This window comes from Vigna unguiculata, chromosome 3 (assembly GCF_037176805.1).
Source record: "Vigna unguiculata cultivar grain cowpea cultivar isolate G323 ecotype 2 chromosome 3, ASM3717680v1, whole genome shotgun sequence".
NCBI classification, from domain to species: domain Eukaryota; kingdom Viridiplantae; phylum Streptophyta; class Magnoliopsida; order Fabales; family Fabaceae; genus Vigna; species Vigna unguiculata.
In genome coordinates, this window is record NC_140794.1 from 28630141 (window position 1) to 28657996 (window position 27856).

The 27856-nt window shown below is 31.2% G+C and overlaps 1 protein-coding gene and 1 pseudogene across 2 annotated transcripts; both read left to right on the top strand.

Moving 5' to 3' along the window:
• The first annotated feature begins 1631 nt into the window (after positions 1 to 1631).
• LOC114176893 (uncharacterized) lies at positions 1632 to 11510 on the top strand (annotated as a pseudogene). Its single transcript, XR_014993360.1, has 16 exons — positions 1632 to 1877; positions 2988 to 3032; positions 3358 to 3398; positions 3490 to 3571; positions 5407 to 5451; positions 5818 to 5874; positions 6416 to 6474; positions 6563 to 6690; positions 7075 to 7342; positions 7434 to 7500; positions 8167 to 8237; positions 8305 to 8394; positions 9048 to 9156; positions 9910 to 10001; positions 10562 to 10666; positions 11164 to 11510. The product of XR_014993360.1 is annotated as an uncharacterized LOC114176893 (transcript).
• Positions 11511 to 22964: 11454 nt separating this feature from the next.
• Positions 22965 to 27664, top strand: LOC114177861 (vesicle-associated membrane protein 722-like). The gene is made up of 5 exons (XM_028063445.2): positions 22965 to 23300; positions 23483 to 23624; positions 23730 to 23850; positions 26979 to 27041; positions 27346 to 27664. Exons 1-5 carry the CDS (start codon positions 23099 to 23101, stop codon positions 27493 to 27495), a joined length of 678 nt encoding a protein of 225 aa, XP_027919246.1. The 5' UTR covers positions 22965 to 23098; the 3' UTR covers positions 27496 to 27664.
• Positions 27665 to 27856: the final 192 nt, after the last annotated feature.

Below are 27856 nucleotides of genomic sequence, written 5' to 3' on the forward strand. Positions count from 1 at the left end.
TTTAAAAAAGTATTATTTAAAAAGTAAAATTGAAAAAATTGTAAAATAAAATAATAACAAATTAGTAAAAACATATGCTTGCGTTCCATATTTTTTTCATTTTTTTATAATAAAAAAAATAAAATTATCATTATTATTATAATTATAAAATTAAATATAATTAAATTTTATAATTTTATTATAAATTAATTTGAAATATTTTGTAGATAAATTTTTAATTAAAAAATAATTAAATTTAAAAGAATAGTCAAATCAAAGTTAAATTTAAAACTTAAAGAATAAAATTAAAAATGTAATTATTTTAATTTAAAAAGGAATTTTATTTAAAAAAGTAAAATTAAAAAATAAATTTAGACACAAAATTAAAATTTTTTGTTGCCAATGGTTTTTACTAAATAAAATTAAACATTCATCTTGCAAGGTAAAACGTAATTTGGTTGAATACATATTATTATATTGAATAACTCTTTAATTGAAGTGACTATTCGAACAGGTGAAAAGAAAATTCATCCAACATTTTAACGTAGTGTTCGTTGCGATTGCACCGTTTAAATAAATTTGTGAGTATGGATTTTATATAAAGAATATGTTCCTTTTCTGCGATATGTAATAAAAGTGTGAATTTGGGGATGGAGGATTTAATCCATCCACCCAAAACTGAGGTGATTTGCGTATATTTCGTATAACATTACAAAATTGCCCCTCGTTCGTGGATGTTTTGGAGCTGGACATTCCCACCGTGGTGTGTAAATCGTTCGAAGGTGAGTGAATTGAATGCACTGGTGGAAAGAAAGTAGTGTGTGCTTTTGAGTGTAGTGAAATGGCACTATGGTGGATCGTCGGGGATGAAGATGAAGGAGGTGTTGGGGTGTGGTGGGGGAGGAAGACGAAGGAGGTGGTGGGCTGTAATGGTGGACGAAGATGAAGGAGATGGTGGAGTGTGGTGGGGGATGAAGCTCGTACATATGACAGAGGAATGGTGGTGGATTCAAGGGTATGCACACCGATTACATAACCGGTGTGGTGCATTGTATATGTGTGACACCAGTTACGTAATCGGTGACTGTGACACCAGTTACGTAATCGGTGTCATGTGTGTGTTTTTTTTTAAACTTTTTTTGTATAACATTGTTTATAATTTAATTGTATAACTTTTTTTAAAATTTAATTGTATAAATTTTTTTACATTCATAAAAATTTAAATTTTTTATTTTAAAATTTCATATAATTTTAATTCCTATTAATTATTTGTAATTATTTTTATAATATCAAATTACAAAATCATTCTCTGTTTCCATTAGAGGTATTTTTGTAACTTTCTAATTCTATCTAATTTTATAATTTATTTTATCTATCACATTAATCAGATCTTTCACTAACTTTTATAAAACTTATCTCTAAATCCATTCTTTTTACCCTGAATCCACTAAAAAAAATACATACAAATTCATATACTCCAATTCACACAAATCTATTTTCGGTTTCTCTGAAATTCATATTCCCAACGAAACACACTTAAGTGTGATCAGCCTAAATTCGACATTTGAATCCAAGTACTTGGGCCATAAAATGCTCCGATCCGACCCGAATAACTTAACCCGTACCCTAGTTCCTTCCAGCGTCTTCCCCAACACAAAACAGGCTAATAAAACATAGAATTCTCCTTTTTTTTGCAGCAGTTCAGGAACTCTCGTCACTGGTTGAAATTGAGGGTTCTTGTAATAACGCGAAAGGAAGCGTGGAATTGAGTAATGGAAGGGAATGCGAAAAGCGAGCAAATCGTGGACGTAGGATCGGTCGTGGAAGCCGTTTCAGCTGATGACGGTGACGCTCCTCTCTATAGCCTCGAAAGTCTTTGCATGCGCTGTGGTGAAAACGTAAGCTTCTCCCATTTTCCGTCACCGCTTGTTTTTCCTTTGGCTTTTCAATGAATTCATCGTGTTCGTTTCTACTTTTTCGCGCATCTCCGGCGTGGTTAACTCACGGATTCAATTCTCCATTCTTTACCTTTATTTCTTCACTCGGTGAACCTTGCGATGTTAGCTTTTCGTTTTCTTCTTCCCCTGCGTCAATGCGTTTATTTTGTATTCAATACTCGATTACTTTAACTCCTTCTTTTGGCGTCCATCGTAAATTACCCGGTGAGCATTAGAAATACATGCCCTACTCATTTGTTTTTTCTTCTTCTTCTTCTTCTTCTCGTCATTGCTTTTTATATAATATGTACAATGCTCAATCATGTTTACGCTTTTTTTTTCTCTTCCCTCGTAATTACTCGGTGAATGTTGACGAAGTTTAAATAATGCACCTTGTTTTTTTCTTCTCCTGCGTCAATGCTTTTAATTTGTATTCAGTACACCATTCTTTTTGCTCTTGTTGGTGAACCTTCTGATGTTCTAAATCATGCACCTTGTTTTTTTTTCTCCTCTTGCTTCGATGCGTTTAATTTATGAGCCGGTGGTGTGTTTAATTTATCCATCAATGCGTTTAGTTGGGGTTTGGGGTTTGTGGGGTGGTGGTGAATACCGCTTTTAACTTACAACTGCTTGAATGAGGTAATGTAGTTTTCACTTTGCCCAAGTTTGTAAAAGTGACTTGTAATAGTACTATTTGTTTAGCATAAGCTTTTGGCAGAAAATAATCAGTGTAAACTATTTTCTAGTTTATTTTAATAATCGAATTTTTGATGTGAAGTTTCATGTAATGGGAACTCAATTAAGCTCTTAATTACGGACTAGGACTGGTAGAATTGTTAGCATTTCATTTATTTACAAGCGACATTGTTACCCGAGTACTTGAGTAATGAATATTTAAATTTTTTTGTGTTTCATCTTTTATGTTGTTCTATCCATGACCATGTTAAAAATTAATGAAACAATTATTTATTACTGAAGAAATGATTCAAGTACACCTAAATTATTTATTGCATCGTCATCCAAAGTTTTTAAATTTTATCACCTGACCTGAATTTCTGTCATGTTTATCAGGGGATTACAAGATTTTTATTGACTTTAATTCCTCACTTCAGAAAGGTATGTCTTGTCTTTTACTCCCTTTGCTCTTGTGATTGGCAAGTGGTTACTGTTTTTGTTCCTTCATTGATAGGTATTGGGATATATCATATATGTAGTTAAATTTCACCTTTATTTTTGTTATCCTTATGCTTAGGCCTCATTCACTTTTTTTTTTCCTGATGTTTTTTGTTACATATTTCAATTAAATGAATTAGCATTCTTGATTCACAAATTAGATGATCGATCATATTACATACTGTTATTTTTTTCTGCTGTTTCTTTTGTTTTGTCTGTCCATTTCTTTTCTTAAATATAACTCACGCCACATTTACCTTTCCTGCAGATTTTGTTATCAGCTTTTGAATGTCCACACTGTGGTGAAAGGTAAGCCTTTTAGTCTATGCCCTCCTCTCGTGCATTGAATATTATTGGTTCCTTTGATCTTTCTCAAAAGTTATTGATTATTATCTGTTAGGAACAATGAAGTACAGTTTGCTGGTGAAATTCAACCACGTGGTTGCCGTTACAGTTTGGCAATCCCATCAGGCAAGCAGAAGGTTGGGTTTATTCAAATTTCGACTCCCCATCCCCAAATGATTATTATAAATAATATAACAAAACATATATGGCCCCTAGATGAATTCTAAAACATGTAGTAATCAGGGTACATACAATACTGATGTGGGTGGAGGTACTCCAATACTCTTTATCAGCTATCTTCCCATTCAGTTAATGTCCATGCTGAGGTTCTTGACACTAGTGACTGCCCTAGTTTGAAGGATGATTTTTCATACTTTTGCCGACGTCTTTCTCTTAAATAGCATCCATGTTTTATTTAGAAAACCATTGGTGTTAGAATCAATATTTACCTTGTAGGATCATAGGCTGTTGACAAAATAGATCATGTTGGAGATCTTGCATTGACTAGGGATATATGGCCAATGCATAGTATATAACTGGTTCAATCCTCACTTTACAAGCTGCATTTGTGAGGTTGAATTAAATTTAAGATTCACTTTCTAAAATGGTATCTATTAGATATTGTTAAATAATATAAGATATTGTTAATATCTAACGGTATCAAAGCCTATCACAGTGAGTGCAAACTCACCTTCCACTAATAGAGATTTGTTCCTGTTATAGGAGAATGTGATTGAAGCTGGTAGTCAACACCCAAATGGACAGAGACTAACAAGAGAGAACTAGTGAATCACAAAATGTTCCCCAAGGTGTGTTCTAAATATATTGTGGCCCAAAACAAATTGATTCAGGGCCAGTTTTGGCTTTCTCTAACTGTCCAACTAAGCTCAGTAAATCAACCCAAAACTCAAAGTATACATGATTTTGCACGAGCCTATAGGTTTGATTTAACTATGTTAGAGGGTGTGGGAGTGTTTATTTTGTTTTAACTCGTACTCTCAATTTTGATAAGCATGCATACAATGATATAAATGCATGGCAAAACTTAATCATGAGAAGCTTAGTAAAAACAGTAATGGTGAGTTAGAGCTCTTCAGTCTTCTTCCGTACTCAACCTGGTAAAAATTTTAGTCTAGACATTGAAACATCTTAAGCCCCGTTTTGGGTGATTGTGGGTTTTCAGTTCAACTGCAATTTTCAAAACAAAATGCATTTAGCCAAAATGGAGCTGGAATAATTTTTCACTTAATTTTGAAACACATCCACCATCATCATTATTGCTACTACTACTATCACTATTTCTGCCAAAACAATCATCATCTCTACTACTAATATTGTCTTTGTTTTGAAACTTACAACTGAAAACAGTGCTGAAAAACTAAAATCCATTCTGAATGAGGCCATAGGACATCCGTTCAAATTTTAAAAGAACTTTTAAAAGAACTTTGCCGGTGACTTTTGCCAGTCTTAGCACCCTATGATGATGTTTGCAATTAAAAACACTGCAACTGGCATGACTGGTATATTGTGACCATTTTACTGAATAAAGTTTGACAGGCACCTCAGTGGTGGAATCTGGAAAGAATGCTGCAGTCCTAGTTCAGCTCTTTCTTGCCCCTTTTCTCACCATATTTATAAAGGAAATGGTCAAACTGGGCTTACAGATCTAATTATGAAGCTAGGAGGCTTTTTGAAAATAGAATATGCATGTTTAACATACAAAATAGAAAGAAATATGAAAATTTAAATTGTCCTTGGTAGAACATTGATGCATATACTAACTAATTTTTCACTAACCAGTAGGTCTTATTGCATGGAACAGAACCTTCTCCAGGCAATAGCCGTAGAGAATAAATTATGGCCTATGTATGCTTACTTGGGATTATTGTATTTTTGTTTGTAAGCTTGTCTTTTTTGTGTACCATTATGATAATTTGTTTAAACAAGTGTCTGACAAGTTTATTGAATGTAGATGCTAAATCGTCAAGTGGTTAAATCAGAATCCGCTACCATTAAGGTATTTAAATTTGTTGTTTGTTTTCTTTATATTTATTTAAACTTGTGTACTATGTTTCCTATTTAGATTGTAATCTTGAAAATTTTTTAGTTCATTGACACAATGATTCTTGTCTCTTTGAAGTCTTAGGGCTAAACCACATAATCTTAGTTGAACTCATTTTATCTACCTACCTACCTACCTTCCTATTTATCTATCTGCTATCTATCTATCTAGATAGAAAGATAGATATTTTTGTGAAAGAAGCAATTTAAAATGTTGATTCTAAATTTTAGTGACTCATCTAGCTCTATTATTGGAAATTCATAGTCTACTTTGTAATAAATTTATTCAAAGGGCACCTTGCTTATATGTATGATTGTGCAGATACCTGAACTGGATTTTGAGATTCCACCAGAGGCTCAGCGTGGTAGTCTGTCAACGGTACTTCTGATACATATTTCAATTTACTTTGTTGTTTTCCGTTCCTGACAATGACAGGTTTTCTTGTTCAATTTTTTTTCTGGGTAGGGCGGGGAGTGACCTGTTATTTCTTTTGTCAATGGAAATCTCAATTCTCAACACTGCATTTTTATTTTAAGATGGCTAAATGTACTCCGCATGTGTATGGTCATCAAGTGAATAAAGATGTCAATGTGTTTGGTCAAAACAATTGCTGAATTAAAAGGAAGAGATTGCTATACATTTAGTCTATTGATTTTTAGTTTGTTTGATTTAGTTTAGATTTCTGAAGCTCTAGGTCCGACTCAATCATATCATAACTTTGGCAGTTTCCATATGCGCCCTGTATTTTGTAGCCAGGATGATGCCCATCGTGAATATTATTCTTAGTTTCTACAACTGGAAATGTAAATTGTGGGCATCAGAGAACTGTAACGCTCCTTTTGTGAAAATTCATGAACATTGAACTGTTGAAAATTTGTAGTCAAATTATTCAACTACATCTTTTGCTCTGTAATTATAGGTGGAAGGGATACTTTGAGAGCAGCTGATGAACTTCAGGCCCTTCAAGAGGAACGCAAAGTACTATTTGTTTCTGCACTATATTTTTATTTCGAATATTAGTTTCTCTTTAAATAACTTAATTATTGTTTTGTTTTCTACCTGCTAGAAAGTGGCTCCAGAGACAGCTGAAGCAATTGATCAGTTCTTGGTGAAACTGCAAGCCTGTGCAACAGGAGAATCAGCCATCACCTTTATTCTTGATGATCCTGCTGGAAACAGCTTCATCGAAAACCCGTAAGCAATTATACCTTGTCGATGTTTTTTAAATGAATAAAAGTATTTTAATAGAGAAGAGATTGTGAAAGTAGAGGCTAAGGTAGTGATAACATATGGGGAGCAACCTCCTGGATTTGTTGTTCAAGAGATGAGTGTGGTTTAGTTTGTAAATTGTGTTGACCTCTGTATTGGCTCAAGTTTAGTCACATTGTGCTTGTGCGTGACTTTAGATTAGATGCATGCCTTTCTGAATCATGCCATACTGTATCTTTTAACTTATTGGAATTGGTCAAGACAAACATATATTTGTTGATTAGGCAAACTTGTACCGGCATTTGGTACTTGGTAATATTAGTCCACTATCTGGTACTATTTTAAATAAATGGAGAACACATTGAATAGGTTTGCACCGTCATCTGATCCGTCATCGACGATCAAGTTTTATGAGAGAACTCCTGAGCAGCAAGCATCATTGGGATATCTTGTTGACTCCACACAGATTGAAGGAACTCATGTTGACGCTCCCGAAGAGGGAGAAGCTGTGCCTACTGATCAAGGAAGGAGAGAACCACATGGATCAGTAGGGGCGACAGCTGGCCATCGAGCCATTGCTCAGAGTAACAGTGCAGAAATGGCTGAAGCCTTGTTTCGATATACTGCACCAGAAGAGGTACAATTGCTGAACTATATAGTTATGCTTTTTGAGCTTTGGCCTTATTTGTTTGTTCACCCGGTGCCAAATTGCTGCTTTTTCTTGACAGGTGATGACTTTCCCGTCTACTTGTGGTGCCTGTGCTGCTAAGTGTGAGACTCGAATGTTTGTCACCAGTATCCTCTTAGCATTTTCAATATTTCCCTTGGGATATTGTTTGATTATGTTACATTTCTTTAGAAGGATTCTGTCATTTTAAACTTGATGCCAACTATAATTTAAAATTTGTTGGGTTAAAGAGGATTTATATTTTTGTGTATGCAAGAGTACATAGCTTTGTGGGATAAAATAAAATTAGATAAACTATTGGGACTTATTTTTCTTTGATTCCATGTTTGTGTTCGAGTTTAAATTTGGAGCTTTAGTCACTTTTTTGGTCTGTAGTAAACTGATTGTATAAAATATAGGGGATGATTTTTCTTTATTTCAACTTCTGTTTTGATTCTGTTTCATATATTTAAGTTGAAACTTGAAGCTCAGTGTCATCGATTTGGTGCTGAATATTTGTTGGTTAACCATGTGTTCAATTAAAAATCCTGAAAATGATCTACTTTCAAATTTCAGAAACTTGACTATGGATTTAATCTACTCATCATTAATTTCAAAATGAAACATTTGTGTACAATGTTGACATGTACTCTGATCAATCGGGTAAAAACTAGATAATATTTATTTGCTTTCTTGATGACAGTGTCAATGCCAAGTGCCAATTTTATATTCTATATTGTTGCATGAACAATTCTTGGTATTTCTTCCTCACTGTTGAGCTTAACAATGGACAGATATTCCTTACTTTCAAGAAGTAATTGTTATGGCATCCACATGTGATGTCTGTGGCTACCGCAACTCTGAGGTATGCTGATTCTTGAGTGTGGCTCTGTCTTTTTAGGGCTGGAATATAATTAATTTTCACATTGCAGTTGAAACCTGGTGGACGAATTCCTGAAAAGGGAAAAACAATTACTCTTTCTGTGAAGAATGTCAATGACCTTAGCCGTGATGTAATAAAGGTCTGTTATTCTTTTCGTGATCTTAACTAATCTCAACACAGTATTTTTCTTATTTATATATGTTTAGGGATGAATGATGGATCTTGTAGTTTATCCTTGCATTTAGGGAGCATGTAATTTTCTTATTTCTAGTATGCAATTACTGCAAATTGGGATCAGTAAAAGAAATCTCATTAAAAAGAAGGTACTTTGGGTTTTGGTTATTGAGGTTATAGCCTTCAAATGTAGGGAAAAATGTAAGCTTCCAAACTTGTTTTGCTGAAAGTGTTTTGCTGAAAGTGTAAAGTAACTAAGTATAGAAACTAATCATGAGAGCTCTTTCAGTGCCACTTTAAAATTTTGCTTTATTCTTCAATTTATTTTGACATCTAACTTGCATGGAACTATAGCATTTTAAGGAATTAAATTCGCATTTTGGGGTTATCAGAAGGCTGAAATGATTCATCAAAAGATAACTTAGAAACGTTAACATGAACATGTTCTGTTTTCAGTGATATGTTAAAAGTTGTAATGATACACATACAGTCTTGCTTGTAAAGATAACCTGTGAAAAATGTCATGATGGTACCCATGTAGGTGGGACCATTTAAACATTATGCAATCCGACATCTATACCTTTTATATCTATTGACTGAGTAGTTTGGTTCGATTAGTCTGATACTGCAAGTGTAAAAGTTCCGGAACTTGACTTGGAGCTGGCAAGCGGAACCCTTGGAGGAATAGTTACAACTGTTGAAGGTTTAATCACAAGAATTGGTGACAGTAAGTATCCATTCTATCAATCACATAAACTATAATCTAGACAGCATCCTAATGAGATAGGAGGATTAGGAGTCATCTTTGTGAAAGGAAAGGACATCATAGTACCAATACACTTTGTTCAGATTCAATTGTAAGAAAATGATGAAAACATTTTTCTTTTCAATAGATCTTTCAATTTTAAACCACTTTAACGTCATTATTTGTTTCTCTCATTCCAAAATCTATCTCAAATATGTTTTGAAAGTCTTCTAAATGCCAAATTTTCTGTTTTGGAAAGGTGGAGTTTAAACTGTTCTCTTTTATCATGTTTATGATGTTCTTGCTGTTAAATATGTTTTTAGTCCTTAAACTTTGACGCAAAATTGGAATTGATCATTCTTCCGAACTTGGATACAATTTGGTTCCAAACTTTAAAAATAAATAGATATAGTCCTTCTAACCGAACTGCATTAAAGTTGTGACGTGTCAAATGGCATTTCAAGCTGGTGTTTGAGTTGTTTATATTGTTTGACACTTTCCAGCTCAAATAGCAGTTTGGAATGCGTCTGACACACAATTTTTTAGGCCATTGAGTTAAAATTACTATATGCATTCATTTTCAAAATTTGGGGATCAAAATGTATCGAAGTTTGGGATATGGATGAATTCTAAGCGTCCAAGTTTAGAGACTGCAAACATATTGAACTTATAATCTATTATTTTTTCTAGAATGTATCAAAGTAGAATATAATTTGATGCGATTTGCATGTTCAGGCCTTGAGAGGGTCCATGGCTTTACTTTTGGAGATAGTCTTGATGAAAATAGTAGAAGTAAGTGGATAGACTTTAAAACAAGACTAAACAAGGTAACACGTGACTATTTATGAAAGTTGGTTTAAATTTCTCCACTTTACAATTCTATTTATCAGGTTATTATTGCAATTTTTATATTTATTCTTTGCACAATGTTTTGTGGCCGACTGGGAAAAGAGGGAAGAGGTGCAATACATAACATCTGGCATTGTAATTTCTTTTGTATTTCTAACATGGTCGTCTTGTATATCTGGTTCTCTTTTAGGAGGAGACGTTCTCCTGTTCTGTTCCTCTTTTGACACTTCAGTTTGATAAATTTTATCATAAAAAAGAAATGGACAACAAAGAGAAAAAGGGTTTAGGGAATTTTAACCAAATGCATTCTACGATATAGGTCCCTTTCTGAGCAACAAAGACCTTTGGTTCATATTCCATGCTACTTTTGAGCTACATCACTTGTTGGATGTTTCTCTAATACCAACAACTAATAGACTGCATCGGTCTCTTCCTGTCTTTGAATTTGAAGGCTTGGATTTTACTTAACCCATTTAAACCTATTGGTTCAAGGTCTTAATCCCAATTTTTCTTATGTGCATCCTTTCATTGTATGCAGCTTCTTAGCTTGGAAGAAGCTTGGACTCTAATTCTTGATGATGCATTAGCCAATTCTTTATAGCACCTGCAACTGATGACCTGAAAGAGGACAAACAATTAGCATGTAAGTTTTCCAACTCAGACATAAATAAAGCTATACTTTGTGCAGATAAAGTTGACATTTTCTGAGTTGAATATGTGAATATCTGTTTTATCCCCTTTCCATTTCTATCCTTATACTGATTTCATCCACTATCCATATCTTTGGCATCATAGACATGATAAATGTTCCTTGTCTTTTTTCTTTTTCTATACATAGTGGAAAGTTTTTTATACCATAAAATATCTGATTCGATTCAACTCTAGAAACCACGAACCCAGAATAGACCATCATGTGAACAAACAAAATAAGTTTATTTCAGACATTTCCTTTGCTTTACAGTGGGGGGCCCTGAGTAGGCTTCAAATTGGATTTCATGTGATGAATGGGTCTAATGTGCTGTATGTGAAAATATGATTCGGATTGTTTAATGTTGTGTGATGAATAGTTTTTCATGTAAATATAGTCATGTATTGTGGCTTTCTGTTTGGAAATGTCGTTAACACGGTGTTTTTCTCCAGTTGAGGAATACGAGAGGTCATGGGAACAAAACGAAGAATTAGGTCTGAATGATATGGACACCTCTTCTGCCGAAGTTGGTTCTGCACCAACCAATACTTCTAAAACTGACTGAACATCATGTCATTTCCTCTCCTCACACTCCCACAACAAAAACAAATGGAAGTATTTATGTGATAGTTTGGTATCATTGAGAGAGAAGAATGGAAAAGTATGTTGTCTTGAGTCTCATTGGCTTATTGATATATTATAATGTAACCCCATTAACTTGTATCATCCTTCTAGAATAGTTCAGCTGAAAGATGTAACTTATTCTGAGTTAGTAAGTTAATTGCTTTTTATTTTTGTTTTTCTGGTTTTGTGGCCACCTGAGATTGTTTCTTAGAGCAAATGTTTTCTTCTTTCCCTTTTTTAGCATGCGTGCGATATTATTTTTTAGACCAAATGTTGTAATATATTAGTATAAAAAATGATACACTTGGATATTTTGAAGAATGTCGATTTAGGATTGGTCGGATATTGAACATATTCATGGTTTGTAATTAATTATTAACATTATATTCTTAAAGGTGAAGTTAGTAAGTAAAGATTTTGTTATAACTATTCTCTATTAGTTTTAAATAACATGGCATAAATTATATTTCATTGAAAACAGTATTCTCATGGCAATCAGTGTTCTTAATAAAGGGACCGGTTAACAATGGAAACACCTATTCTTTGTTTGGAACCTTTATCTTCATGAAATATTCTATACAATTCATGATAGAATGTTATTTAGATAGAAAGTTTTTGAAGAAATTAAAATTTATGAAATCAATTTTATCAAAATTAGAAAACTTTAAATCATACCTAAAATCTATCTTGCAGTTTATCTATATTTTTAAGCTTATAAAAGTTAATTTTGAATTAAGAAGTTGATTTCGTTTTTCATATCTTTACTTTTGTTATTTATTTATTTATTTGTGATAAAGTTTATTACAACAATTTTATTATAAAAGGGATAAATCCAAATTTTATCTATAACTCTCGTTTGCTCATAAGTATTAGAGGAAAATTACCATAAAAGTTAACTAATAATTTACCTAAGCCATATAATTTATCTCTTATTTTTTTCTTAAATACTATTTTGGTCCAATTTGGTCTTTGTTTTTTTTTATCAATTAGGTTTATATTTTGTTACATTGTGTTCAACTTGGTCATTTTCTATGACAGTTAAAATTGATAATGGCAAAATATACAAATGACACTATTCGCATTATGTGGACTTTTTAAAATTATGTTTGTTTGTGTTTTGTTCAAATAAGTTCCTATTTTAACTAAATTTTTTTGAATTTAGTTTCACCCTTCACTTAATTACCCTCAACTTCCACCATGTCACCCTCAGTATCCACTCCTTCATCACCATTACCTTTCATTTCATGACCCTCAAACTTCACTTCATCATGTCCTTCATCATCCACTCCTTCATTAAAAAATAAGACACTGCGATGAAAACCCTAAACCCCACAATTGCAAATGGGGTTCTTGCAATTATTAGCACTGCCATCTTGTTAAACGTGTACATCAGTGTGCATCTTGTCACAATTGCATATGGGGTTAACCCCATTCCCTTTGAATCTCCACCATGTGAGGAACGATAAATTTGTTATCCCTAACTATTACAACAAATGGATGGTGAGGGACATGATGAAAAGGAGAGGGTCATAAAATGGAGGGTGAGGGTGATGAATGAGTATATGGTGAAAGACATGGTGAGAACATGATGAAGTGGAGTTTGAGGGTCATGAAATGGAGGGTGAGAGTGATGAATGAGTGGATGGTAAGGGTCATGATGAAGTAGAGGTTGAGGGTAATGAAGTGGAGGATAAGATAAATTGACAAAATTTAACTACAATAAGGACTTATTTGAACAAAACACAAACAATCATAATTAAAACAGTTTGTCTAATGGAAACAATGTCAACTTGTACACCATGGCATTATCAATTTAAACGACGTCATGGAAAATGACCAAATTAAACATAATTTAGCAAAATAGGGACCTAATTGGATGAGTAAAAAACAAAGGGACCATATTAAACCAACTGAACCAAAAATAAGGACCAAAATAGTATTTCTCAATTTTCACTCGTACCTATTCTATTTGTGAAATTATTTTGTTATAAATTATTTAATACTTTTAATGGAAAGTAATTTTCACCAATTTTTTTTTTCACAAGGGAGTAAAATATTTCCATTTCTTAAATCCATAATTATAACTTTTGTTTTGAAAAATTGTCATTCAAAATGCAATATTTCATGTCAATCTTTTACTTTTTGTTATAATTGTTGTTCTTTTTTTCTTATTAAAAGTAATAAATAAAATAATAAAAAAGACATTTGAGATGTCTTAACCCGTTTATAAAGTTAGAAATACATACAAAGGAAAAACAATTGTAATACCAAAGGTTTTATGACCTCATTTGTCTCCTTAGATTGTATACTATTATCCTTAAAAGATTTCAAAATGTTTGCCCATTTATTCAAGGGTATGTCTTTTCCATTATAATATGAACATCTTTGTCTCCCATAAATGTTGAAGTATACTATTTTTTTATGTTCTTTCTGTTTTGGAGTGACTATTACAATTTTTTACTAGTGATCAGACACTAGGTATTCAAATGTTTATATCTCTTCCATCACATAAAGGAGTACCAACATAAGTATTATACAAGAAAAAAATTAGCACCATCTAAACAAAGATGTAAAATGTGTTCACACATTATCATATCTCTTATATATCCTATCAACCCAATGCTATGCTAAAATTCTAATTAAGAATAGAAAGATTTGCCAAATCTTTGGTATATGCACCATTTAGAGTAAGATAATGTTACTTTTTGGGTTTAATTTTTTATTCATATCCAAACGTTTAGTTGTACTAACACAAAACTCTTCTATTTTTTTGACCATTCTTAAATACAATTGTGTTCATATTTTCTCAAATAGTACTCATCATTGTCACCCACATAACCTTCTAAATCATGTTATTTTTTCGTATTCAAACTTAACATGTAAAATTGATGAAAATATTGTATTGTTTTGTTGTGTCGAGAAATTACTATTCCTATCCATTTGTTGTATAAATTTCATACTTGATTAAACACCTTAAACTTGTAGAATAAATGTTAATTGATTCTTCGTTTAAAGCACTGATAGTACACAAATTACCCTGTATTGGAATCCTTTATGAAAAACACAATCTTTTGTAGTCACACAATTGAGTCATACTTTTCATACAAAATGTAGTGCACTGGAAATTGTTTTTAATTTTCATATTAGTCTCCAAAAGTCCCTATTTTTCTCACTATTGTTATGCAATAAGTTATATGTTGATATTTAACTGTGAAAACATTATTGCCTTCCCCAACCACTCCTAAGAGCCTTGCCAAAATGTTGATATTTTTTTACCATGGTTTGCCAAAATAACATCTTTATAGTGTTTAAACACCATTAACCACTAGACATTGGGAAGAAGAGTTCACATTACTCGTTAAAGATTTGATCTTGTGGGCATTATTGTATAGATAAGTGCATCATATGACTCAAGTTAGTGTTTGAAATACTTACTTTTCTTGGTGTTAAATTTTCAATCTAATAATTACTATCAAAGTCAAACTTATCAATGTGATTTTCAAGAAACAATTGTTAATGATAACTTTTGAAGTAATAATAAAAATTCAATCCAACATTCACCTGTGCAGGAAAAGGTTTCGACCACGGTTATTTTGGTCATTTCACTTTTATTTAAGAACCGAGACATATCCAGCCGAGGTAAAATGGGGTGATCTTTCTGCCTCGGTTGTCAACCGAGGCATAAAATTGAGCCTTATTATTACCTTGGTTCTAGAGGCAACTAAGGCATAATAGTCATTACAAATTAAAAGAAAATCAGAACCAGAAACCCTAGAGCTTCCACCACCTGCAATCTCACGGCCATTACGTCGCCACAATCTCTACCTCACCACGTCGACAATACACCTACAATCACCGTGCCTAAACGCGAAACCTTCAACGCTGCATTTGTTCAAAGCAAAAACTGATGGTGCACGTATATTCAACCAAAAATGAAGAAAAAGGCAAGAAAATACCGCAAAATCGTGGGGTTAAACAATGGACGACAAGGGCGACGAAGTGGCAGTCGGTTGGTGGCGCAACCGTGTCGGAATAATGGCAAATGATGCTGCTCGACAAAGCGTGACGGAGAAGGGAATGCTACTGCTGAATTCACAAAAGGAAGAAGAAAGGGGAATAGTGCAATCTAATTCAATTTGAAGATTTTTAATCTACTCGAGGCATAAAGTCCCAAAATGACCATTTTGCCTTGGTTTCCAGTCCACCCGAGGCCATATATCTCAAATAAAATAATTAAAAATGATAGTTTTATATCTCAATGTTTTCCAACCGAGGAAAAATAGGTTTTATGCCCCAATTTGGAAGGAATCGAGGCCGATCTTCTTAATTCAAAGAAAAAAAAAATTAAAAGAATGCAAATTTGAAAATTTTGGGGGACATTAGGCCTAAAACATAGGTAAAGAAATTTTTATACTTCAATTTTCATTGAAATTGAAAAATGTCACCGTAAATATACTTATGTTTTTCTTTAACCAAGACACGTTTAAAAGTCCAAATATGCACTCATAATTTAATGAATTATTCCTTTTAATCTCGAAAATGTCCTCGATCTATTCATCTAATTTTATAAAATAGTTCTTAGTCTATATTATAAGGATAAAATATCTATTTATTTTATTTTATTTATTATCATTCATAAGATTCAAAATCGAAACTTTGTTAACGAAGATCTTAGTCGAGTTTTATTTGGATTATTGACACATTAAAATATACCATTTGTTTAATCTTTTATGCTTATGGGATTTTGGTGCATTAAGTTTTTAAAGTCATTATTTTATGTGTTATATATATATATATATATATATATATATATATATATATATATATATTAAAATTAATAACCTAAATCTACCGTTCAAAATCGTAAAGTATCAAAATAAACCTTTTTAAAAGCTAAAAGTACCGAATGAAGGCTTTTAAAATTCATTATGTTAACAGACACTTCAACTAACTCTATTAATTTATTTACGATTTTAGTTAAATATTCAAAATAAATTTATTTGAAAATGCAAAAGATAAATTTCAAAATTTGAAAATTTAATCCACCGCACAAAACACCCAAAGATAAAAGAAGAATAAAATATATTTAGCCATACAAATACGGTATTTATCTTTCAAAGATATTATTCAGAAGTTTAAAATGATTTTAATCACTCAGATTTAGAGACTCAAAACATGATTTTTAAAATTTGTGAACCAAAAAGATTTTTGCAATAAGAAATCAAATTCATTATAAATTTAATGGTTTATTTGGATTCAAAGAAACCACACAAGAAAAAGAATGAGAAAGAGAAAAAACAAAAGAGAGTGCGAAGTCTGATTCAAATATTGTACTTTATTTGATTCAAAGAGAGTGCGAAGAGAAGAAAGTGAAAAAAATATTGTACTTTATTTGATTCAAATAAAAAAAATATTAATATATTTAGAAAATAATTTATAAAAATAATATGATGTAAAAAAAATTTTAATGAATAAATCTAGAGTTAAGAAATTTAAAATTTAAAGAAAAATTATAAATTCTAGTAAATAAAAAAAAATACAGTTTAAAATAATATATTAAAATAAATTATTTTACAAAAATATAAAAAATTAAGTTACTTAAATTTTATTTGTTATTTTAATTATTTATCTAGAAAACAATATATAGAGAGATAGATGATGATTATTTTACTCCTAATCGAGATTTCATTACAAATCTTGGTATTTAAATGAAAAGTTAGGCAACTCATTTGAAATGTCTATTTTTGTTTTTTTCATACATTTAGTACCTTATGGAATGTCAAATAAATTGTCTTCTTCAACAACAGAAACATGTAAAAATAAGTAAAAAATTTATGAAAAGGTCCGAATTTAATTCGATACTTTAAGTTTCCAAAACGAAATACGTGGATTTTACTTTGAATCCAATAAACTAAACAATTGTTGATGAGTTTTCTTTTAAAAATTCATAAGAAATGCAAAAAACCATATTCATATAACAAGTTAATTATGTTAGGATTTTATACAAATAGTTATTTTTTATTTTTTTTTCATTAACATGGTTTATGTAATGAGTGTCTCAAAGTTTTAGACAATGTTAAAATTATATTAACAACATTTGTCCATTTATAAGGAAAGATAAGTGTATACACTTTTGTGATTACTTCTTATAATTTTATAATTTCTAAATCTTCCAATAATATAACACACCATAAACCATTTACCTTTTTTTATTTATTATATAACTTCAATTATCATTTCTCTTTTTCACTGTTACATCATAATATATTTTATTTCTTGTTACTCTGAATAAAGTACAATAAATATTTTTGTTTAAAAATGGAAATATTTTTTACACTCAATATTAGTTTGTATACTTTTAAGATAATTATTATTATTAAAATAATAAAATTATTTTATATTATGAATAGATAACTTATTTTCTCCCGTGATCCTACTATTTGTTCACAAGGTTAAAAATTCCTCTGCGCATGTGAGGATAAATTTCTTTTTTTGTTAGTGGTTTAAAAAAAAATCAAAACTTCACAAAGAAAAGTTCTATGTTTGGATTTTAATTTATTTTTCATATTTTTTTTTATTTGTCAAGAAAGTAGAGACATCTTTCTTTAATTTTTCTCTTATTTTCATTTGTTCAAACAACATATTTTTTATGTTATTTTTTTTTTCACTTCCTATTTTACTTATTATCCAAAAAGAAAATATTAAAGCAAACAATAACTCCTTCATGATCAAAAGTCTTCTTTTCACACCGATGCAATGCACTTACCTTATATTTGGATGAAGAATTTCAACAGTTTTAAGGAATTGAACATAGAATTTTAATTACATGTAATTGAATTTTCTTCATTTATTAAATAGTTTGTTTAGATGAAATAATTAAAATATTTTATATTTCAATTTTCTTGTTTGGAGAAAGCAATTTAATTTTTATTTTAACGCAAACTCAACTCTATCATTGAGTCTAAGTTGAGCTATTTTGATCTTCGATCTGAGATGCCTAGTCTCAATTAGGGGTGATACAACATGGGTTAACTTGTCTCAACCTTCACTCTAGGCTGACTTGGCTTGATCTTCAACACAAGCCAACTCGGCTCAAACTTTGACACAAGCCCATTCGGGTCAACCTTCGCCCTGGACCGACTCGCGTCGTCCATTAGCTTAGACCAACTCAAGTCGATCTTCAACCTAGGTCGACTTTACTCGACTTTTGGCCTGGGTCGACTCGGCTCGACCTTTCATCCACGCTGACTTGGCTTAGTCTTCGGCTCGGGACGACTCAGTTCGACCAATGGCTCGGGCCAACTAGGCTTGACCTTCGACGTAGCTTGACTCAACTAAACATTCGACTTGGGCCAACTTGGCCCAATCTTTGGCCCAACCTAAGTCAGCTCGACCTTCGTGTTCGGCCCACTCAACTTGACCTTCATCCTAGGCCGACTCAGTTTGGCCTTCACCCCGAGTCGTTTTGACTCGATCTTCGATTGGACTGACTCAACTTGAACTACCGCATAGGCCAACTCGACTTGACCAATGTACCAATGGTCCATGCTAACTTGGCCTGACCTTCGGGTTTTAACAACTTCGGTTCGTAACAACTCGATTTGACCTTCGTCTTAGGACGACTTGGCTCAACTTTGTCCTGGCCCTACTACCATCAGTCCGGACTGATTCGATTTGACCTTCAACCATGGTTGACTCAAGTAAACCTTCGATCCAGGCCAGCTGAGCCGACTCTTGTGAAATTTCACAACTTATGGAATTTCAATGAAGAATTTCACAACTTGTGAAATTTTAATTTTCTTATTTTTTAAGTGAATTTCAAATTTTATAATTTTTTTATTCGAAATACCTTCTTAAAATTTCTCAATTTCAATTTTTCTTTTTAATTTCCCCTTCCAAATAAGTAATCTTACTTCCAAAAATTTTAAATTTTCCAAAATAATGAATTACTCTCTTAAATTATTTCGTTCAAATACATAATTATCATTATAACGCCACATAATTACAAAATTCACGTGAAAGCTGACAAACGTTTTTTATTTTTATTGTCAGGAAAATTCGGTTTTAAAAAAGTAAACAAAGTGATAAAGCAAAAGAAATTTCAATTTAATATTGAAATTGAAATTTTAATTTTCATATTTTTTCGATAGTCAATTAATTAAAGACATACAACTTTCTTAATAAATGCTTTTAGAAAAATAAATAAATTAGAATTAATGATTGCAATAAGTGTTAAACATATCTTTAAATAATAATTAAAAATGAATTATTTTTTAACCTTAACTTTTTCAATATAATTTTTTTAAATATAATTAATTTAGTAACTTATTGAATTCGGAGGAAATTTGTTGAAAATACAAATTTGAAATTTGTTGTTAAATGTTGTATTTTTGTATAATTGAATTTGTAATATAAAAATTTATTTTTATCATTAAAATAATAAATAATTAAATATAAATGTAAATATAAAATTTAATTTTCAATATATATATATATATATATATATATATATATATATATATACTCTGAAATCAATTTATATGATATTTATAAAAATGATTTTTTTTATTTGCTTTCTAAGTACAATTTACGTATTGAAAAATATGAAATTTAATATAATGAAACTTTTTACAAAACTAAACATTGAAACATAATGGAAAATACCTTGATTATTATCATCTACCACAACATCAATATTTTTTAAACTATTTTCTTTCTTTTTGTTGAAATGATCAATATGGCTTTGAATAGAGTCACCTTCATGCATTTGCATGATATATAATTGTTTTTCAAGTAGTGACGATTGTAAATTACTTTATCATGTACCAACATTTTTTTTTTCTTCTAAACTTAATGATGGTCTTTTTCAAGGGACTTCTCTTAGAACTTGATGACCTAGTGATATTAGTAGTATGCCATACACATTCTTCATCGTCATACCCTTGATATTTAAAATCATTGGTAACTTTGTTTCTCTTTCCAATGTCAAGATTCTTGTTATATAAGTAAAGCTAATATGTTCATCTTTTATAGGTTGAAATTACCTTTTTCTACTAAATTTCGCTATCTCAAACTTTGTAATACCACCACTTTAAACCAATTACAGTAATTTTTTCTAACATAAAATATATGTAATACAAATTGTATAATAAAAACTTTATTTATGAAAAAAATATACACAAAAGGTAAATCTATCAAATTTTACTCTATAAAAAAATATAATTCTTGTTAATTATGGGAAAAATATGTTTTTTGTCCCTCAAGTTTGACCTAATTTTGGAAATGGTCTCTCATCGAAACTTGATCATTGTTTGGTCCTTGTACTTTCAAAATTATTGTTTTTAGTCCCTATTTTAGGACGACGTTAATAATAACAAACGGCGTGCCACGTATTATTTAATTTTATATAAAAAAAAAACTAGCGTTGGCCTGGCCGACACTTTTCACAAAAACTGGAAAAATATGCTTTTGGTCACTGAAGTTTGAACTTAATTTGGAAATGGTCCCTGAGTGAAATTTGGTCATTGTTTAGTCCCTGCACATTGAATAATAATATATAATAATAATAATACTATACTAATAATAATATATAACTTTTACTAGTATTATTATTATTATATAATAATAACAACAACAATAATAATAATAATAATTATTATATAATTATTAATAATATTAAAATAAATAATAATATTATAACTAATAATAATAATTATATAATAATTATATATCTGTAATAATATAAATAATAATTAATAATATTAATATATCAATAATAATATTAATAATTAATAATATTATTATTTATTAATATTGTTTTTAATAATATATAATAATAATAATTATTATTATATATTAATAATAATAATAATATTGTTATTATTTATTATTAATTTTTTTAATATTAGTAATATTAGTAATTAATAAGATTATTAATAATATTATTAATAATATAATTATAGTACTAATATATAATTATTAATAGTATTATTAATATTATTATTGATATATTAATATTATTAATTATTATTAATATATGATAATATTATTATTAACAATTATATATTATTATTATTACATAATGTTATTATTATTAATAGTAATATTATTATATTTTAATAATGATTTTGCATGTGTAGGGACCAAACAATGACAAAGTTTCAATCATGGATAATTTCCAAGTTAAGTTCAAACTTTAGGGATCAAAAACATTTTTTTTTTAATTTTTGGTGAAAAGCATCGGCTAGGCCGACACTAGTTATTTTATATATAAAAAATGAAATAACACGTGGCACGTTGTTTATTATTTTTAAGGCCGTCCAAAAATAATGACTAAAAACATTGATTTTGAAAGTACAGGGACTAAATAATGATCAAGTTTCGACCAAGAACCATTTCCCAATTTGGGTCAAACTTGAGGGACCAAAAACATATTTTTCCCTTATTTATTTTATTGAAAACCATATTTATGTTGGAAAATTTAGTAAACCATTAATAGTAATAAAAATTTGCAGTTGTAATATCATCTATTTTATATATATATATATATATATATATATATATATATATATATATATATATATATATATATATATATATATATATATATATATATATATATATATACATATATATATATATATATATATATAAAAGAGTATCATATAAAATTTCAAATGCAATACAAATCACCTCTAACCTGAAAATTTTCTTGTCTAGAATATTAAGAAATCGCATTCTTCAAGAGATGATAACGTTGAGATTTTAAAAGAAAAATATTTTACTTTCCTTTTAAACAAGTGTTGTTGAATACTCTTTTTTTCTCACCATGAGTGTGAAAATTTATTTCCCTACTAAGTTTCCATCCTTTTGTGACATATTTTCTTCTACTTTTCCTTTTCTTTTCAAATGAACCCTTTGCTCGCATATGCTATGCGTGGTTTGAAAAGTCATTTCAGTCATTCAAATTTCCTTCGAATAAAAGTGGTACATGTTGGTTTTTCTTTCTCTTTTTGAATTCAATTCCCGTCTTCTTACAAAACGCGCCCTCTTATTTTTCTTTCTATATTAAATTTTACAGCAACTTAAATTTTTAATAAAATAAATCATATATATAAATTACGTGATGCCAGAGCAGATCGTCATTTAAAATCAAAATAGATTTAAATAAAATTATATAATCTTTAAAAGTTAGTTACAATTATACCTGAGGGACTGAAAATGAAGTGTTCATTAAGATTACAAGTACATTTAACCTAAAAATTAATCAATATTAATCGGATTACTATTTTAGTGAATGTCAGAAAATTGAAATGTCATTGTTGTAGTTGGATTAGCTGGTGCAGTCAGGAGGGTGAGTTGGATGTTTCAAATCGAAAGGACCAATGTAAATAAATAAAATAAATTATTATCTCTTTTATTTTTCACTTTTTCTTTCTGTGCCCCCACGGTTCTACCACTCTTCCATGTCATCGTAACGCCAACGCCACCACGAGATTACTGAAAATTGGAATAATTAATTAAATTAATTAAAATATAATTATAATTAAAAAACATGTTTAGTCTTCACGGATTAAACGCCACATCGGAGTTAACACCTGCTTTATAAGGTAAAACCCTTTTCGTTGTTCTCACTCATCATTTCTCTTCCTTCCTACATTCTCTCTCTAAAAAGAAAGGAAAAGAAAAGAAAAGAAAGGGAAAGAAAAAGAAGAGAGTGTAGGTGGAGAGAGTGCGCACTGCAGACAGATCTGGGAGAAGACGATGGGACACAACCAGAACCAGAGATCTCTGATCTACGCGTTCGTCTCTCGCGGCACCGTGATTCTTGCGGAGTACACCGAATTCAGCGGCAACTTCAACACCATCGCTTTTCAGTGCCTCCAGAAGCTCCCTGCCTCCAACAATAAATTCACCTACAACTGCGACGGCCACACCTTCAATTACCTCGTCGACAACGGATTCAGTGAGTACTTCTCCTGCAGATCCATATAGCACAAATTCAATTCGAGCAAACGCGCTTTGGTCAAATGAATTGAAAATAGAAATAAAATTTAAATGAAACTAAATGAAATGAAATTCGTGTTGCTGTGAATTGTTTTCGGCGCTGAATTCAAAGTATCTGTCACTTGCACTCGCTTTGTGTAGCGTATTGTGTTGTTGCGGATGAGTCGATTGGGAGACAGGTGCCTGTGGCTTTTCTGGAGCGCGTGAAGGATGATTTTATTGCTAAGTACGGCGGTGGGAAGGCGGCGACGGCAGCCGCCAACAGCCTCAACAAGGAATTCGGGTATTGAGTTTCTGCTGTGTGAGCTTGAGATGCTAGATTTGTTGTGATTGTGATTTCTGTTGCTTGGGGGAAGGTTGTACGTGGTCTGATTTGTGCTTGCTGCAGGTCCAAGTTGAAGGAGCATATGCAGTACTGTGTCGAGCACCCTGAAGAGATAAGCAAGCTTGCTAAGGTGAAAGCTCAGGTTTCTGAAGTTAAAGGTGTCATGATGGAGAACATTGAAAAGGTAAAGATGCTTATTCAGAAGAGTGTACTGCGTAAATTAAATAGATCTAGCATTAATCTTTGTAGATCAAGTTTAGTTGTACTGAGAAATTTCAAGAGTTGTGTGTTAGAGGGAAGTATAATAATTGTGGTTTTGTTTGGATTTTTTAATAATAAAGACAATGGGATCTTTGAGAAAACTTAAACGTTACTTAAACCTCATGTATGGCACTGTTAAAATAGTCTGGCCAGCATTCTCTTGAATATACGGCATTGTGGTCGTGCTGTATTGAAGATGGAGTGTTTAGAGTGACACGCTACTTTTAACTGCCGTGATATGTGCATGAACCAGGGCGACTCCCTCATATCGGCACATTGTTATATTTATTTCTTGCCATTTTTCGTAAAAAAAAAGTAAGTAAATTCGAATTTATAAAAGCTTAAAATCTTAAATGAAAATAAGTTAAATGAATACTACTGACTGCAACTTCATAAATTATTAGAGTCCATTGCTAGGTTTTCCTTCTTAAGAGTAGGATCTTCACATACGGGGTTGTTCCAGGAATAATATAAGATCTAATGGGAAAAACTATTGGATGCAATCTCAGAAGTTTTTTTTTTTGGTTTACCATCCAATCAATTTTTTTCTAAATTGAAATATGATAGGATCTAATCTAAAATGTTTTGAATTATATTTTTGTTGGTTAGGACAAAATGAGTCATTTTTTATCTGTTTTACTCTTTTTTTTTTTTACAATAACATTTACATAAAGTACATAATTTATTTGGTAAAAGAAAAGAAGCATAAAACAATTTTAAGCTAATAAATTTATATATCCTAAAATAATAAAATGTAATTTAGATGATACGATCATAGAGTAAACAAACCAGTAATTTCGTAAATGCATATATTGTATAAATATAGTTGATAAACTAATTTCATAAATAAAATCATGTGTTTATATATTAATGTGGTTTGGATTGGATTATAGTAGTCATTAAAATTGGAGCCAAAATCCAATCCATTAAAAAATTGCTACATTTTGGCTTTTGTATTTTTGGTTTTTTGTTGCTGTTTACACTGAATTGGATCAGTTTGTGAGCATTCCTTCTCCAACGTCCAGCTGCCACTTATTCACAGTTACACAGCCACTTACTCACTTTATGCATGTCTTATTTTGGTATATCTTTGTTCTAATTCTTCTGAAAGCAAGGCTTCATTCATTCCCAATTATGTGGTTCCAAAGACAAAGAAGAAACAAAGGGATATTTATTAGGATCACTCAAAGAATTATGATTTGATGCATGAAGTGAATGCTTCCTTCTGTATGCTTACCTGACGAAATAATACCTTTAAATAGGCAAAAATTACACAACAAATGTAATTAATGTTCAATTTCCACATTGAAATGTGGTGGTTTGCTAGGATGAACTACCAATTAGTAGGAACGCAAGGAGTTATGACTTGTGAATTGTGGTGGTTGTTTATGTTTTATGTTAACTTTTCTAGGTATTATCTTCTCTATAGATTCATAGTGAGACTCAATTATGACTGATGATTTTTGTTGAGATGGTTAGGTGAACTTTGTTAAGTTGTAGTTTAAAATTTTAACATTGAGAACTTTTCACCATAAAATACAACAAATGGACTAGGATTCATATTTGTAATCTTGAAATTTTATTGAATACAAGTTGAAAGATAAATGGGGTTTTTGTTTATATACAAGTAGTTGGTTACCTAAGGGAAAAAGGAAGGTTCATCCAAACTGGAGTCAGAGAGGAGCTAAGAAAATTTTAACTTAGTAGGTTCACCATCCCTTTTTCACATTGAACCTCATTTCTCACATTGGTTTTTTTCATGAGGTTTTGTGAATGGTAAGTACTCCAATTCTAGATTGAGAAAGTAAATGTAGATGTCTCTAGCGATCTTTCTTGTGAGCCGTGGTCTTTCTTTTGTGGACATCTTGAAGTTGGGCAAAGGGGTTCTCTATTTGTATGGACGATGGTAATGGTCTCCTACCTCTGGTTTACTGATGATTCTAGAATCCTTTCTGAAGCAGGATTTTGACTTGTGTATTCATTTTTCTATTCTAAGTTCCTGGAGACTATTAGCCTATTACTTTCTTAATGTGAATCTAGCTAAAATTAGTCCTGACTGAAAGCTAGATTCTTTGATAGGCCTCCAACTTTAGTTCATTGTACCAGAGGGGAGGCAGGAAATGAAGGGAATCATGTTTGAGAAATCCATTTTGGGGTAAGGGAAGGTCTGAACAGAATGGATAAGTGGGAGCTGGACATTGGAGAAGTGTGTAAGAAGCAAGGAAGAGAGGGGAATATCAAGGGCAGAGCGGGAGGAGGTGGGTTTGTTAAATCTGTGAAGGGTATTATTGGAAAGCTTCGGTCTATGGGCTTGGGTGGCATTCCATTCCTTTTCTTGTTTCTCTTTTTTTCCATCAGCCTCTTCCAGTTTTTCTTTGTTTTATCACTGTAATTAGATCACTGCTCTATCATTGATCTTGTAATACCTACGATGACGCCAGTTCCAAACACCTAGTGTGATTTCTTCTTGAAGAAAATGTATATGTAATTTATACTTTAGGAGAGTTTTGAAGACACAAAAATTGAAATTTGGAGAGAAACGGGATGTGATCATGTTGGAAAGGAAAGACCCATTTTTTATCCAATAAGAATCTACCATGTTAGTTATAGGACTCAAATTATATTTGGTAATACGTGTCTCCTTTCCAACACAATCATATCATGTTCAAAATAACAAGAAAGGATCCGAGTGCCTTTAAGTAGTACACTTTTTTTTATGTCAAATAAACAAGCTAAGATTTTTTTTTGGATTTGTAGTAGTTAATCCCCTCTACAACTACCAATTACTTATTCCTCTGCATTCTTAAATTGTGCATTTCAATAATGGAGTGTGTTTCTGTGCTTTTTCTAATTTCTATGCCACATAATGATATACGTTATAACATGTGTATGGAATAGAAAATCAGAGATTAAACCATACATACTAGAAGAAAATAAGTAAAGGAAAACATAAAGTAGTCAGTATTTTGCTATGCAATACCTTTGATCGGATTATGTAATGCAGAAGGACATCTATTCAGGTTATGTTGACATGCTCGTACTTTAATGTAGGTTCTGGACAGAGGGGAAAAGATAGAGCTTCTGGTAGACAAGACTGAAAATCTTCATCACCAGGTTAGTATGTCATACCTGTGCATCTGCCTTTTATTTGTATTGTATTTCAAATGTCATGAACTCAGAACTTTTCTTCCATGCTTCAAGATCATAAATGAATGTTTTCTTATCTTATGGGCTCTTATTTGTATTTTGGTGAACTACTCTTTTGCTTTGATCCTGTAGTATCTCTCCTGGTAAGATCTACCTCCTTCTACACCTCAAAGAAAAAGGGTGGAGATTGAAACGGAATGAAACATATTATTGATATTTTAAAAATGAACTGTTTTTGCTTCCTGTTTACTTTTGGCCATTTTTTGTTCAGGCACAAGACTTCAGGAATTCTGGGACCAAAATCCGTAGAAAAATGTGGCTGCAAAACATGAAGATAAAGCTGATTGTGTTGGCAATTTTGATAGCCCTGATCCTCATAATAGTGCTCTCTGTTTGCCGTGGGTTCAATTGTGGAAAATAAGCACGGAGTCATTTGACGTTGTTGTGATTATATGTGAGGAAAAGATGTGGAATGAATGGATGACATGATTTTGTATGTAGTAAAAATATGGGATCTCTTATATTTTTCATTTTAAGGATTTTACAGTACCATATAAGAATGCTTTTGGAAATATTAATTTGTTTGTCAATTGTAGTTCCATTTTCATTCACTCCACCCATCTTCTCATCATCATTCTTGTAATTTTACTTATTTAGAGTTCACACCAGTTCAGTGCAAGTTCAACTATTTTCCAATCGCACTTCGAATTCAATAAAATGCTATATATTTTCTTTCTGCAAATGTTTAGGCTTTTGGAAAAATACAATTTAGTATATGTTAG